At 38.6% G+C, this 14,960-nt stretch overlaps 1 protein-coding gene across 2 annotated transcripts in view; it reads right to left on the reverse strand.

Moving 5' to 3' along the window:
* Positions 1 to 14,960, reverse strand: part of tsc22d1 (TSC22 domain family, member 1) — an 86,480-nt gene that overhangs the window by 15,125 nt on the left and 56,395 nt on the right. Inside the window, exon 2 of one of the 2 annotated variants that reach the window (XM_067443356.1) lies at positions 13,285 to 13,782. The exons of the other annotated variant lie outside the window; for it this stretch is intronic. Coding sequence (XP_067299457.1) covers positions 13,746 to 13,782 — 37 coding nt within the window. The 3' untranslated portion in view covers positions 13,285 to 13,745. Of the gene's footprint in view, positions 1 to 13,284; positions 13,783 to 14,960 lie in introns of those variants that run through there. 2 annotated transcript variants of the gene reach the window in all.

The raw sequence follows: 14,960 nt of genomic DNA on the forward strand, positions 1-14,960 counted from the left end.
CGGTCCGCCCTCTCCCTTTGTCTGGAAGCACTGTAGCCTTTATATAAAGTGACAGACGAGGCACTGTAGAGACGTAAGACTCTGGGAATTTACGCGGCCGTTTACTTTTGCATTGTGTGCACCTTATAGCCTCTTTGCACGCAATATATTGAAGCATTCACCGCTTTATAAGTGCACTTTTCTCAAGTGAACAATTCAAAAGCTGTACACTGAAGACTGCCGGAGACAAACAGCCATTGATGGTGCGGTTAAGCTCCAGTTGGTTGGGGCTGATCGAGCGAGACAATAGCTGGGATGTAGGCGAATTGAGGGGGATCTGAGAGGGGGGGGTTGTTTACATTGTACACGATGTTCTTGATGCAGACGGCCAGTCAAGCACGAGTATTACTTCCACTCGAGCTCCTAATGCGATTTGTGGGCTTTTCGGTATGTTTGCAGACACTGTCAAGATGTAGCATTATTATGTGGGACCGGGACAATAAATGAAAAGTGTGCCAAAGATGGACTGTTATCCACATTGTCAAAAGGATGTGTTTAAAAAAAGCAATATCCTGTTAAACTAGTAAATGATTTTCCTATAATGACCATAATTGCCAAAAAGTTTCAGCCCCGGTCTGAGACACAGCTTCAAGATTTACTTAAATATAAATAGACTAACAAACTACAAAACAGAATAAGTGCTTTGAGACAAATCCCACATTAAACTTGTGCTTTACCACAAAAATCTAATTACAACAAACTAATTTGAAATATATTTTATGAAAAAAAGTTGTAACACTTTTTTCTTTCGAACAAAACTGATCAAGCACCCAGCAGCCCTCCATCTTTTAATGGCGTTAAGCCTTCTGGTTTCCTCTGCTTTAAACCACTTTTACAAATGAGACGTCTCACGGCATGCGGAGAAAGCATTGAGGCTGATGCTTGATTCAATTTAAATTGCAGTATGAGCACTGGGATAATCAGAGAAGGGTATCGCATCATCTCCATCCGCCCCACTGTAATGTAGAAGCCTAAAAAGGAAAAGGCATCTTCTCCCTTACTTGGGGAACGTAGCGTTTCTACAGCAGCTCTATAGGACAGGTAGTTTGTGAACAGCACGGGACCAAAAGCACACAGTTCTCAGGTGAAGCAGGGTTCATGTTCACAGACTGAGCAGTAATTACCCTGATGGCAAACGAGACAACAGGCCTGCCCTTAGTTCATATTTTGGTTTAAAACAAGAATCATTCCAGTTTCGTGTGCAACTATACATGCTAAACAGCCAACACCAAGCTATTTGTTTTTAATAGTTCTCTGAAATTGTGTTAGGCAGATTAATCTGCTGATATTATATTTTACCATTATTTAATTTTGGCCAAGTTGAATTTTCAACTCCAGCCTTCACATGATCCAATCACAAATCACTTTAATAAGCTGTTGAAACATTTATCATCATTATCAATGCTGAACACAGTGCTGCTAAATATTTTCGTGGAAACAAGGATTTTTTGTTCAACTAACTATATATATATATATATATATATATATATGTATATGTATATGTATATGTATATGTATATGTATATATATATATATATATATATATATATATATATATATATATATATATATATATGTATATATATATATATATATATATGTATATATATATATATATATATATATATATATATATATATATATATATATATATATATATATATATATATATATATATATATTCATTAAAAAAAAACATTAAAGGTGGGCGAATGCCTGCTGATCGCGCCTCTTGTGGTCTGATTGGTTGAAGGACTATCCAATTGCATACAGACACATTCAAATAATGCTCATTGATCACACCTCTTGTGCAGTGGAAAATACAGAGCAGACTCCCCAGACCAATGTTCAATCTTGATAGCCAGACAATTGAGGCATAGCATTAGTAATACGTTCACAATCTGATTGGTTGACTTTTATGACTCACTGCCTATTTTGAGACTAAACTTACTGAACATCCGAAATAATGCTGTGTGCTGGGCTAAATGTGCTCGATGTGCGTGTAGCTACATATGATGGTATTTTGACCAGCTGAGAACTCATGAAGAGCTTATAAAATGTAGCCTGGATACCAGCTGAACTCAGCCCCGCCCACAACATTTGAGCTCAGGCAGTTCGGTCTGGACTTGATCCATAGAGGAGTAATTATGCCCAAACAAAATCTGTTCAGACCAATGAAATTGTCAGGGCGGGCTTTAGACGATGACGGACAGATGATCAACAGTAATCATCAATGTCAAAGGCGCTTGGGGTTGAATTTGTTCTAATCCTAAACAGAGAACTTGTTCGTATATGCATTCACCTTCACTATTTCTCTCAGAAATGATCATCATGTTGGTAAGTAACTGTGTATACTTAAATAATTTTTTTTACAACACTGTTTGCCGGATAGCTCATTCCAGTGTGCGTGCAGACAGGGTTGCCAAGTTTTTTCAACAAATCCTAAACTAGGGCTGTCATTTAAAAAAAAAATCTAATTCGAACAGATATTAAATATCAACCAATGTATTCGAATATCTACGACCCCATAAAAATAAATTAAAAAAACGGACACCGCAGTAACGGAGATTCAATCACAAATGCATTAACAGTCATAAACAGGACTCAGGCCACAGCCTGTATGGAAAAATAAATTGCTAACTTAAGTTGATAACCTGCCGTTTCAAACATTAAGTGTAAATTAAGATATAAAGAGCCAGTATATGCAATCCTCACAGCTTTCAGTTTGTCTACCGCATCAGATGGACTTATACGGTTTTATAAAAGCTATTTATTTGTTGTAAACTGTATTAATCATCTCAGAAAAAAATAAATTCTAATGTCAGGCGCAGTTTAAGTAGTTGATTGTTTGCTAGGTTTAGGGACAGTGTCATTATGCCAAAATTATCTTCATAAATTCTTACGAAATAAAAAGTTTATCCCTCAGAAAAATGTACTTTCCTCTCTTGTCAACATGCTTGGTGCATGTGAGCACGGCGCGTGCTCTTCAGTGGTGAAGGTGCGCGCTGTGTACGTCATATAAGGACGCACACTCAAAAGTAATCCGGTCAGGTCGTTTACATGATGAAATGTTTCGTTTGATCGATTCATGAAAAGGTTTATCCCAGCCATCTCAAAATGATTACAATTTCATTCAGTTTGGGCATTTTGGTTACGATTGAGGTGTTTATATGGAGCATTTTCATTCAGATTGGACTTTTAAACCGATTACAGTGCTCCATGTAAACGCACCCAACAGTAAAAAAATTGTGCTACATGGCACTTTAAAAACCGGATAGTTTATTTATAGTTCGATTACGGATATTTCACATCATGTTCAAATGCATATTCGAATATCGAATAAAAAGTGACAGCCCTACCAACTACTAGCCCAAAAAAATAGCTTCTCTGGTGCTTCCCCTAAAAAAAATGGCCTTTGGGGGGTAAAATGTGTGTTATTTTGGCAAGTTTGCATGCTAAAATTTGCATTCATGGGTCTATATAATCCCCTAATTGAGGTTGCTTCAACCCGTGGACATGTAAAACAACACTCTGGAAAACCGTAGACTTGGCAACACAGTGTAGTAGAGTTCTGTTGACATTGGACAACCAACGTTATGAGTCGCTTCATTGCCCTGATTGGTTGTAGGTCTGTCCAATTGATGTCTTTCCTGGTTCAGTTGAAACACACCCCATAATCACATCCCAATGGAGCAGTATCACTCATATTTTAACTAGAATTGAGTATGATGACATCAAGCTATATAAAATGTGTAAAGGAGTCAAAACAACGGCAAGAATCCTTCTGTCACACACACACAAATGAGTGAGGTTCTGACGCCTGTACCAAACTGGGATGAGCAACATCATGACTATGAGGAGAAAAAACAGTTAATGCTTGAACAGGTGATATCTTGTTTTGATTGGCATACATGTCTTTGTTCACTGTTGTGTTAATATTTCATTCGAAAAGCACCGAAGTTTGTTTGGAATTCGCTTAGTCAAATTAACCGCACAAACAGAGCAAATCACACCAGGGTTTGATTTAATCGAACCAAATATGCCAAGTGTGAAGACACCATTAAAGTATTTAATGCAATGAATAATATACAGGCATTATTATGGGCCACTCTGTAGTAGAGCCTGGTAGCTGCATCCACCAATAAAAAAAATCCCATCATTTTGACCACTAATCTCAAATATTTCCATGTTAGACACCTAGGGAAATGCTTTATGTAAATCCAAACACAACACTGGGGTCACACAGTGTATTTTCCCAATAATTTACGACATCTCTCTCTGTTGGCTCTCTTTCTTGCAAAACTGCACTGCCTGTTTTTCCAGATTCACTGAGCTGACTCCCCCGCCTGCTCCCTCTCCCCATCTGTCATGTCAGCCTGTGACGAGTGTTCCTCTCTCTCTGCTCTGCCCTAATTCTGGGAAGAATATATACGCTCAGTGCTAACCGGCAGAATCCAGTTTGCTTATGGAAAAGTGCCCGCGATGAGAGCCGCGTAGTCGCCCGGGCAATGAGGTGGGAAGCATTCCAAGCCCTCCCTCTACAGCGCTCAAAAACATCAGAAGCATCTCTGCAGTCGTGTGCTGGCCTGTGCGGGCAATCCCACCTGCATCAGCGCAGGGGCGGGCGGCTCTATACGTTTGACAAAAACAGACAATGAGTAAAGGAGCATACTGACTACAGTCATAGACAGACATGAAGCAATTGCCTTGAGACATTTCTAAATGATGGGTGGCAGCCGTAATACATTTTAAGTCATAGTTGGAAACAGCAGAAACGAGATGCAATAGCAAAGGCCCATTTTACATCACGGTAATGGTACACATACAGTTCTATTGCATCTCTACACAGCGGTCCACTAGCGTTGTTTATTAGACTCTAAACTCATCCTCGAGTTACATCATTTAGAGTGTGTTCGCATTTGTCATGTTAGGTCAGATTAAAACGAACCCTTGTGTGATTTGCTCTGTTATTGCGGTTCATTTGAATAAGCGTGAATGCTGCCATCTGAACCATCTATTGGATTCCAAACAAGTGGACCGAGACCGCTGAAAAGATGAATCTAGGTACACTTCCAAGTGCGGTTCTTCTTCTTGGTGCGGTTTGAATGAAATATGAACACAAAATGGGCCAAAGACACATAAACGAACCAAAAACAGGACATGTCACAAGATGCGAATGCTCAAGCATACCAGTTTCTTATCATCATAGTTGTGATGTTGCCCATCACAGTTCGGTACAGGCATCAGAACCGCCTCTCTTGGCAGCGGATCTTCGTTTGTGTTTGCGTGTGACATGGAATGAATTTCTGCTCCCATTTTGATTCCTTCACACACTTTATAAGCTCTTCACAAGTTGTCAACTGGTCAAAATACCATCATATGTAGCTACGCACATACAATGAGTACAAAAGCAGTATTGTTTTAGACGTTCACAAGTTGTCGAGAAATACACATAACAAAAAGCCAACCAATCAGGTTGTTAACATATCCCGGTAAATAAAACACCATCAGTGGAAACGGTAATGATGTGTCGTTCACGAACAGGTCGGCTCGAGTCAGCTCCCATCTGAGAGTCGTGTTTTCCTTTATGTACATTAATACAAGACAGAATAATATTATCCTTTTGCCATAGTGCTTAACCAAACGTCAAGTAGGCCACTAGCTAAATGTTTTTTTATTTTATGCGTATGTGCAGGCAATCATTAGTGATGACATTACGCTTCTAAATTCATCATACGCACATACAATAATTGGGATAGGACTAGAGCAGAAATCATGTTCATGGACGGATTATTAATATTACTGTAGTATAAAACAGAGCAGGACCGAGTGTTGTGGAGCGATTGTTGCGCAACACACAGCTCGCGAGCGAAGGGACTTTTATTATGAAGGGACTCAGTCGCTGGCGCCATTTCTGCTTTTCGGTCATGAGTATGAGGTAACAAAGCATTGTTTATCATATTAGATCAATTTAAGTGTGTTTAAAATTATGTTATGACGTTACTGTGCGTTCGCTCGGCGGCTGCTGTGACACTTGAGCCCCTTTCACACTGCACGTCGGACCCGCAATTTTCCCGGAACATTGCCGGGTCGTCTTCTGTGTGAAAGCAACCACGTCCCGGAATAGATTACCGAATTGAACCCGGGTCGGGGACCTAGTAACATTGCGGGATTCGACCCAGGACGAGCGCTCTGTGAACAAAAGCCAAAACTATTGCCGCAACGTGTGCGTAGTTATCGTGTGACTCCTTGTTTTTTCAATAATACAACCCTGCAGGGCCAGAAGAGCTAGTCGGTGTTTTAAACGCAGATAGTGTTCGTATACAAAAGAAACTAAAATTAAACAAGCAGAAATGTGCGCAAACTGGACACAAGTCGAGACCACGGAGCTCCTTACTATCCGCGCTGAAGCTGAGATCGCACATCCGGATGTCACGTGTCAACTCGATCCGGGACCGTTAAGCGTTGTGTGTGAAAGCACACATATTACGGTATTTCACTGGCAGTGAGAATGGACCAAATCCAGCGACCCGGGAACAAATGCCGGGTCACATTATCCGTGTATTTGCCGGAATCGCAGTGTGAAAGGGGCTTTGTTCACACTGCTAAGCTTTTCTGAAAAATAAAAACAGAAACCGAGGGTAACGCAGATATGAAGCAATTGACAGGCGACTCCCTCAGGTGTCCCGGTTCATTGGTTAAAATAGCAATTTTCTCACAATTTACAAATAGTTGGAAACATTGGGGGTATTGTAAGAACTCAAATGAACAAAATATACAACACTGGCATGGTTTTTGGACATAATACATAGTGCACCATTAAGGGATGTTGTTTCAAAATTTGGTGTATTCATCAATCATTTATGATGCAATACTTCCAAATGCTCATAAAAAGAGGGTGATGGAAACATAGCTGTTGTTGTATAATCAATCATTTTACACATGAAAAGGAAAGCGATTAAGTTTCAAATATAAACGCAAACTAACGGTATTGCATTGCTGTTACACGGCATCACAGCGCTTCGCCCTAGTGCACATGCGGGTGATGTAAGTTTAAGTCCACCTCGTGTCATTCCCCTTTCCTGTTCTCAAATTTTTCTGCTCAAATTCTATATTCAATAACTCTACTGAACCCATCAATTAAAATGTGGCTAAAATGCAACAAAACGAGGAAACTAATATGTTGAATCATATCAGCTATGCAGAATCATGCATAGACAAATATCTTGTATGTAATTTAAAAATCTGCAGTGGAACGCAGTGCATGTGTGTGGGAGCGGAGGCCCAGCGGAGATAACGGGAATCTCTCCTCCCTCCCAAAATGCCAAAAACATGCTTCCCTCTCCCATAACCCCTTTTCTCCTTTCAGGCGGAAGAGAACCTGAGGGAGCCTCAAGCCTAGCCTGTCCTCATTGTGCGTTACATAACCGCCGCTTCATTCAGCGGGGGGACCCCCGTTTGCACTAATCACTGTGCGGGAACACGGCTCCGCTCCCTCTGCCAGTCCTCCACTTTGTGCCAGTTTGTTTAAACAGGAAGGGGACACGAGCGCGAGGCAAACGGGCACGCCGCCTCCTTCCGCAGGGCTGGCAGCACAACAGACGTGTGCTGTTTATGCCAGAGAGCTCTGCTCTCGGTGTAGAGGCATTACAATCAAAGACAGAAGTGGCCGCAGCATTCAAACACTGACCTAGATATCAGTTAACTGGTCTGATCACAAATATTGGCTTTTTGTTTACCACATTTGCAAATTCCGTTCTTGTGAATATGAATATGTAATGCAATATTGGAGTTTGACTGGACATGGTTTGAAGTCAACGAAAATGTATATTGTAAATGATGAAAAGTTTCATTTTTGGGTGAACTTTAATGGGACTTGCGTCGAAAACAAGCAGGAGCTTTAGATGGCTATAGCACAGCCCTGACAGAATCACCAGAGATCATGCTCTGCACATGGTGATATCTGAGAGCAGACATTGCATTTAATTTGCCTAATATCGCCGTGTCCAAACATGGTGTATTTAAATGTGGTAAGGACCAAGGCTACTTAGACTTTTCGGTTTTTGGGACTGACAACCGATTTTACTTACCTCATGAGTGTCTAAATGTTCTGCTCACACAGCGACTAACAGCATCTGGAAATACTGTTTGTATAAACGTGCAACAGGTCTCAGCCCCGTATTCTCACACCAGTAAGTAACAGTGAACAAAGTCTATCAAAGATGGTGACGTCCATTAAACTGAAGTCTTATTACCTTTGACACGACGAGTCTTCATTAAGCAGCAGCTTTTGTATCTGGGTAAAAAGTTGAGCATTTGAGTAGCTCGTAGAACTTAAAGGGATAAACATCCCATCATTTACTCACCCTCAAGCAATCCTAGGTGTATATGACATTCTTCTTTCAGACAAATAACAATCAGAGTTATATTACAAAATGTCCTGGCTCTTCCCAGCTTTATAATGGCAGTGAATGGCAACCCAAAATTTAAAGCGCATAAAAGTTCATCCATCCATTATGTACTCCACACTTTTTGGGGGGTTAATAGAGGCCTTCTGAAGCAAATCGATGTTTTTTTTTTAAAGAAAAATAGCCATATTTATACCATATTTAAACCACATTTATATTATTTGTATAAAGTAAAATATCTTTACCGGTGGACCACCTTCCGTATTCAACTTACAAAGGAGGTGCAGCGCCGCTCGCAGTTCAAAACGTTTATGCTACGTCCAACAGCATAGTTACGGCAGTTACGCTTGTCCACAAGTTAGCTAGATATTACCTACACTATCATTAAAGTCTGGGGTCATTTTTTGAAAGAAAAAAAAAAACAATGAAATAATACATTTTAAAATTTCTATTGTAATACATTTTAAAATGTAATTTATTCCTGTGATGGAAATCTGAATTTTCAGCATCATTAATCCAGTCTTCAGTGTCACATCATCCTCATTCAATGCTAAAAACAGTTTTACTGCTTAAAATTTGTGGAAACCATGAAATAAATCTTGATGTGATTTGAATAGAAAAGTACAAACAAACCTTTTTTTTATTATTATTATTATTATTATTTTTTTTTTTTATACAGTACATTTGCTTTAGAGTAAACTACTTTTCATCTGCTGGTTATCTTCTTTAAAAAGACCAACCAAACATGGGTCTATACTTCAAAGCATTTATGAATTACAGCCATTTAAGTTTGGATAGTGCATTTTTCACATCTATGTTCAAAAAAGGGTGAAATATCTGACCCCAAACGTTTGAAGGGTAATGTATACCATGTTGATTCAAACAAATGTTTCACACTTGCATAAATGACTGTAATAATTAGTAAAAAGTTAAAAATGTCATCAGTAAGTTCATCAGGGTTAAAGTACTCAAGTTTACAGAAAGGCACTGAGACTCGCAAAGTTTTTCAGCAATGTAGCCTCGAGCCCAAGACTAACAGATTAAGACTCGTGTTTTTCAGGAATCACAAGAGTTTGCTGAACTGGCAGATTGGCTGTCATTCTTGGTATTTATAATGGAGAGAGCATGTCTGGTCTGTGAAAAAGCTATTTCATCACTCCTGTAATGACAAGCAAAGCCCAGTGGAGAGGCTTGGGTAATGCTTAACGTTACTACTGGGAATTGAGTTTACCTCTCACGCTAATGGAGGCAAGAAAGTGGTGTTTGTTAATGAAAGTGACCTTTGACCTGAACACGAACATTCAGAGGAACATTTTAAAGTCATAGTTTGTGGTGATTGACCCCACACTCACACGGTTTAGTGTTCAAGCCTTGCTATATTTACCCCGTTCGCTCTTCTCTTCCTGCCACGCACCCTGATCGCTTTGCCATCTCATTAAACGTTCACTCACAGAAACCAATATACCAGATTACAACTAGTCTACGTCAGATGCAAATCCGTGACGCCTGCGTCTTGACCGTAATAAGTCTTAATCGTTGGGTGCTGTCCCAGGTGTATAAAAAGTCAGTGCATTGTGTGGGCCAACTAAATCAAGATCGTCAACAATTTTCCATCAATATATAACATTGGATATAAAGTTAAAACTTAAGTACACTATGTACGAATAAATGGGTTGACTGCTCACAGAAAAAGACATCCTAGCTGGAGAGAGAAACAAGACAGCGATACGGAGAGGGAGTGGCAGAGCCCAGCCGGTTATAACCGGTCCTCTTGACTCCGAGGAGCTCACGGTCCCTATAGTACAGTTACAAAAAGGCAGCTGGGTTTTCCCTGTTCAAATCCCTCAGTTTTCTATTTGTCTTTGTCATTTGCACCCAGCTCTAGCAGCTTCATTTCATGACTACAAGGTCTCAAAGGTCCAACAAAAGGTCACACAAATAGCAGTGCTTAGATGATGACAGCAACACTGAAGCTAAAAACAACAAAAGAACAAAGACAATACAGGGCCGGGCGGCATGATGGTGTACAGAGTGACAGTAGAAATGCATCAACTTGTAGAGATTTTGCTACATTATTTACAGATGGATATATATTTGTGCGATTCTTTTTTTTTGGACCGGACCGATTTACGTTTTTTACATGCAAGGGCGATGAAAATACAAATACATTATAATACAGAATGCGATTTGTCTTTTAAAAACAACAGATGAGGAAGAACAACAAGAAGCAACATTATTACAGAGCTTTAGTTCTTAGTAATGTTGCAACTTGCTGCATTAATATGATAATGCGCTCACATTTGTGCATATCATTTTACGATGTGGCTTATCCAGAGGCTTATTCAGAGTAGGGAACAGTTCAGTAATATGTTTTTTTACAGTTTTGTTTTTAATTTGAGTGTAATATTTATTTAGACATTGTGAATAATCTTCCTTAATAATCATTTTGGTTTGAGTGCATACCCCAAGAAACAAAAAAATAATAATGAAGTACCTTTCACATGTAAAGTAGGGTTGGGTTAAAAAAACTAAAAAAGGATTTTCTCGATTTAAATTTGTTCTCATTTTGATAAACCGATACAATTTGTTGATGAATGAACAGAACACTGTAGCTCAAATCCCATTCAATAAAAATCGCAATAAGCTTTGTGCTTTCTCAGGTTTCAAATTATGTCCATTTTATTTTTCAAAATTCAGCAAATCAATACCTTTTTGGCGCTTCGGTTGCCACCTCGGTTCAAGCGAAGCACACATGAACGCATAATCTCATATGCTTTATTCATAAACATGAATAAACATCAGAAGGTACTGCATGTTAAAGTGTTAGTTCACTCAAAAATTTAAATTAGCCCATGATTTACTAACCCTTGACCCTTAACACGTGTATTGACGAACACAGAAGCGCAGAGTATGGAGCAAAAAAAAACAACAGTCATGAATTAGAAGTGTTAAACAAACATTTTTAAAGAGAATTGGGGTTACTCGTTCACCGGAAGTCAACTTGCTGACTGCCAGAAGCTTGTTATTTTAGTTTATTACATTTTAAATATGGATATTTTTCTTAAACGCACCATTTCGCTTCAGAAGTATTTATAGCTAAATGCTCCTATTACATATCCAATTAGCTACTAATTAGACCAAAGTATTTAAATGGAGGTTACATTAAAAAAAAAAACAACAACCACACATTAAATACTTTAGATGTTAAATGTTAAAGGTGAACTATGTAGTATTTTTGCAGTAAAATATCCAAAAACCACTAGGCCAGTGTTATATATTTTGTTCAGTTGAGTACCTACAATATCCCAGAAGTTTCCAACTATTTATAAATTGTGAGAAAATTGCTATTTTAACTAAGGAAAGGGACGTTTCAGCATTGCATTTGAGGGAGTCGCCTGTCAATTGCGTCATATCTGCGCTACCCTCGGTTTCGGCTTTTATTTGGCATGAGCGCTTTACTCTTAGCAGTGTGAACAAGTGAACGCACGGAGTAACGTCATAACATCACTTTAAACACACTTAAATGTATCTAATATGATAAACAGAGCTGCATTACCTCAAAATCATAACCGGAAGAGCGGATCAGTGCAGGTGCCCGGCGAATGTGTCCCGTCCCGTCATAATAAAAGTCCCGGTATTCGCGAGGCGGGTATTTGTTTAACAATTGCTCCAGCAGCTGTGCTCAGGTCCATAACACTCGGTCCTGCTCTGCTTTAGACTAAAGTAACGTTAATAACCGCATGCATGAACATGATTTCTGCCCCAGTCCTATTTTCCACCGGCTGTGATGAGAAGACCACATCTCCCAAGATGCTGCGCTCACACTTTGCGTCATCAAACTACGCATTTGTTTTGAATAGGCGTCCTCCAGTGGACGGAAAGTTGCATAGTGCACCTTTAATGTAAAATTCACTATTGTTTCATATAGAATTGTTTGATAGGTGATAGGTATATTTAATGCAATTACATAAAGTAACTGTATAAAAAAATACTGAAAAATTAAGAGTAATCCCTTTACTATTTCAAGGGAATTAAATACTAGTAACTAATAGTAGGAATTAATTACTTAGCAATGAGTAACACATGAGTAACACATCTTCAATATGTAATGTCTGTTTGAATAAATCTAAGGTGTGACAGCCACCATTTAAATGTATATAAAAAAATAATAAGAAAAATCCTGAATTGGAGTAGAAACAATGTCTTATAAAGTTAATGTAAAGCTATTTTAAAAACTTCCTTGAGAGTAATTTAAGTTTTTGTATACAAATAATGTTAACATTCAATATTTTGGTAATGTACCAGGCCACCTGACTCCCTGTATAAATTACAGCATTAACAGATTTTTTCCCTTAAAAACGTTTGCCATGTACTAATATAGAATCAAATCCTGAAATGTGTCCATTACCCAAGGTAAAGTATCTATTATTTAGTTAATATTTATAAAACAATTGTTAAATTACAAGCAACAATATCTATACAATGACATGCCGTGGCAGATTTAAATTTCAGTCACGCCAACCCTTATATGAATAAAGTATCAAATGACTGCTAGTTTATCTGCTAGTTTATTTGAGGCACAAATCAAAGTACATGATACAAAAAAGCTAGACTGGCTCGCCTCACTCGACTTCATAGAAAGTCCTTACAATAAAATTTAATTAGCGCAACAAACTATTACATACAGAAGCAATAAACTCAATAAGGAAACAATTTAAAAAAGCTATTCGTAAATTTAGGGGCAAGACATATCCTGGACATCTATTTCGCTTAAGTATTTAATATGATATAAATGTAATATAATTTGTGTCAGACCCAATGAACTGGCCTCCTCACCCCCCGAAACATAAAAAAATCTGAAGCACAGAAAGAAAGCTTGTAAGTAAAAAGAAGAAAAACAATAACCATGAAGTTTACACAGCAGTTCTTGGAAATATAGTCTAATGAGCAGCCTCTACCAAGAAAATGATTTCTCTGAAGACAAAACTGAAATTGCTTCAAGGAATTGATCCAGACAGGTATGCACTTGTAAAACAGATCTAGATCAAGGTGGTTGTAAAATAGGTCTGTACAGGAGGGCAGCGTGAAGTAGCTGATGCTGTTTTGGTCATAAAAGGGGACTATGCAGAAGTAACCTTTCGCTTTGCAATTCAAATGTCAAAAACTTCAGTATCTCCTCTGCAGGAGCGAAAGTTGGACGCACAAGATCTAAAGCGGCACTGTTAAAATGAGCTGAACCTTAGAGCTGTGCTGGGGCAGTCAGACGTCATTCTGTGATAATGTCAGGGATGTTTCATTTCAATGGACTTTCCAAATGGCACGGCTTCTGACGTACCTGGTGAAACAAGCAGAATGCCGTCTCTGGTGATTAGCGATTTCATACAAAACAACGCACCGATCAAAACATTATGTAGATCTACAACGATGCCTGTTCTAGAAGGAACTGTACAATTTATTTGCTTTTCCTTTTAAGGAAATTCGTGGGGTGATATCACATAATATGTGAATATCACGACATTATGTTTGGCGATACTGTATCGATTCTCAAAAGCACTGTTTAGATATTTATATATTTATTTATTTTTATGGCTGTCAAAATTAACGCGTTAATGCAAAATTCATTTTAACGGCGCTAATTTTATTAAAGCGCGATTGATGCATTTTCTGTTGGATGCGTGGCCTAGCCATAGTTGGAGAAATTGAGAGACATTAGGGAAACGAGTGACGTTGTAAAGCCTACATAAGCTACCATTTTTTTCTGTTTAACTTTTATTAGACTCCAGGTCAAAATAAAAGAAAAGGGCGTTTTTACACCGAGCACGCGTTTTATTGAACTATACATTACAACCGGCTAAACCGAATGCACAGGTTACTTTTCTGAACAAGAGCGCTCCCGAGTCCGTTATTCTCACACTGTTCACGTGAAGCGTGGCACAGTTCGAGTGCAACCAAACTCAGAGCGCCTCCTCCAGGATTCGGTCTCATGCTCCCCAAGTCCGCATGAAAACTTTCACATTACCACTTTTTCATGTGAACAGTTCCCCACTCTGAACTAAACTGGCAGTGTAAAAATTCCTGCATAACACTGCATACTCCTGCAGAACACTGCATATTCTGAATTTTTAAGCTTTAGGCTTAAGAGACATGAACAAATTCTTTGAAAAACATCTGTGACCTTTGATACATGTCTAGTCTTCAAGCTCTGAGTATGGTTTCACTAATAATAAACATACATTTGTATAAAGCATGCATATTTGTCCATATACCCAAGTTGATTAGAGTATTAAAAACTTGAAGAATATAAATTTAAGGAACATTTAGAATGGATAAAAATGTGCGAAGTTAACAATCATGACAATCGTGCAATTAATCGCGATTCAGTATTTGAATCAATTGACAGCCCTATTTATTTTACATCCAAGATTCGTGGCTTTGTGTACATTTTAAACCACTGACTAAAACCCAACCGCTAGATGGCGGTGTTATCTCGGAGCCTAAAAAGTGCAAGGTGAA

Source organism: Pseudorasbora parva, chromosome 5 (assembly GCF_024679245.1).
Source record: "Pseudorasbora parva isolate DD20220531a chromosome 5, ASM2467924v1, whole genome shotgun sequence".
In the NCBI taxonomy this organism is placed as follows: Eukaryota; Metazoa; Chordata; class Actinopteri; order Cypriniformes; family Gobionidae; genus Pseudorasbora; species Pseudorasbora parva.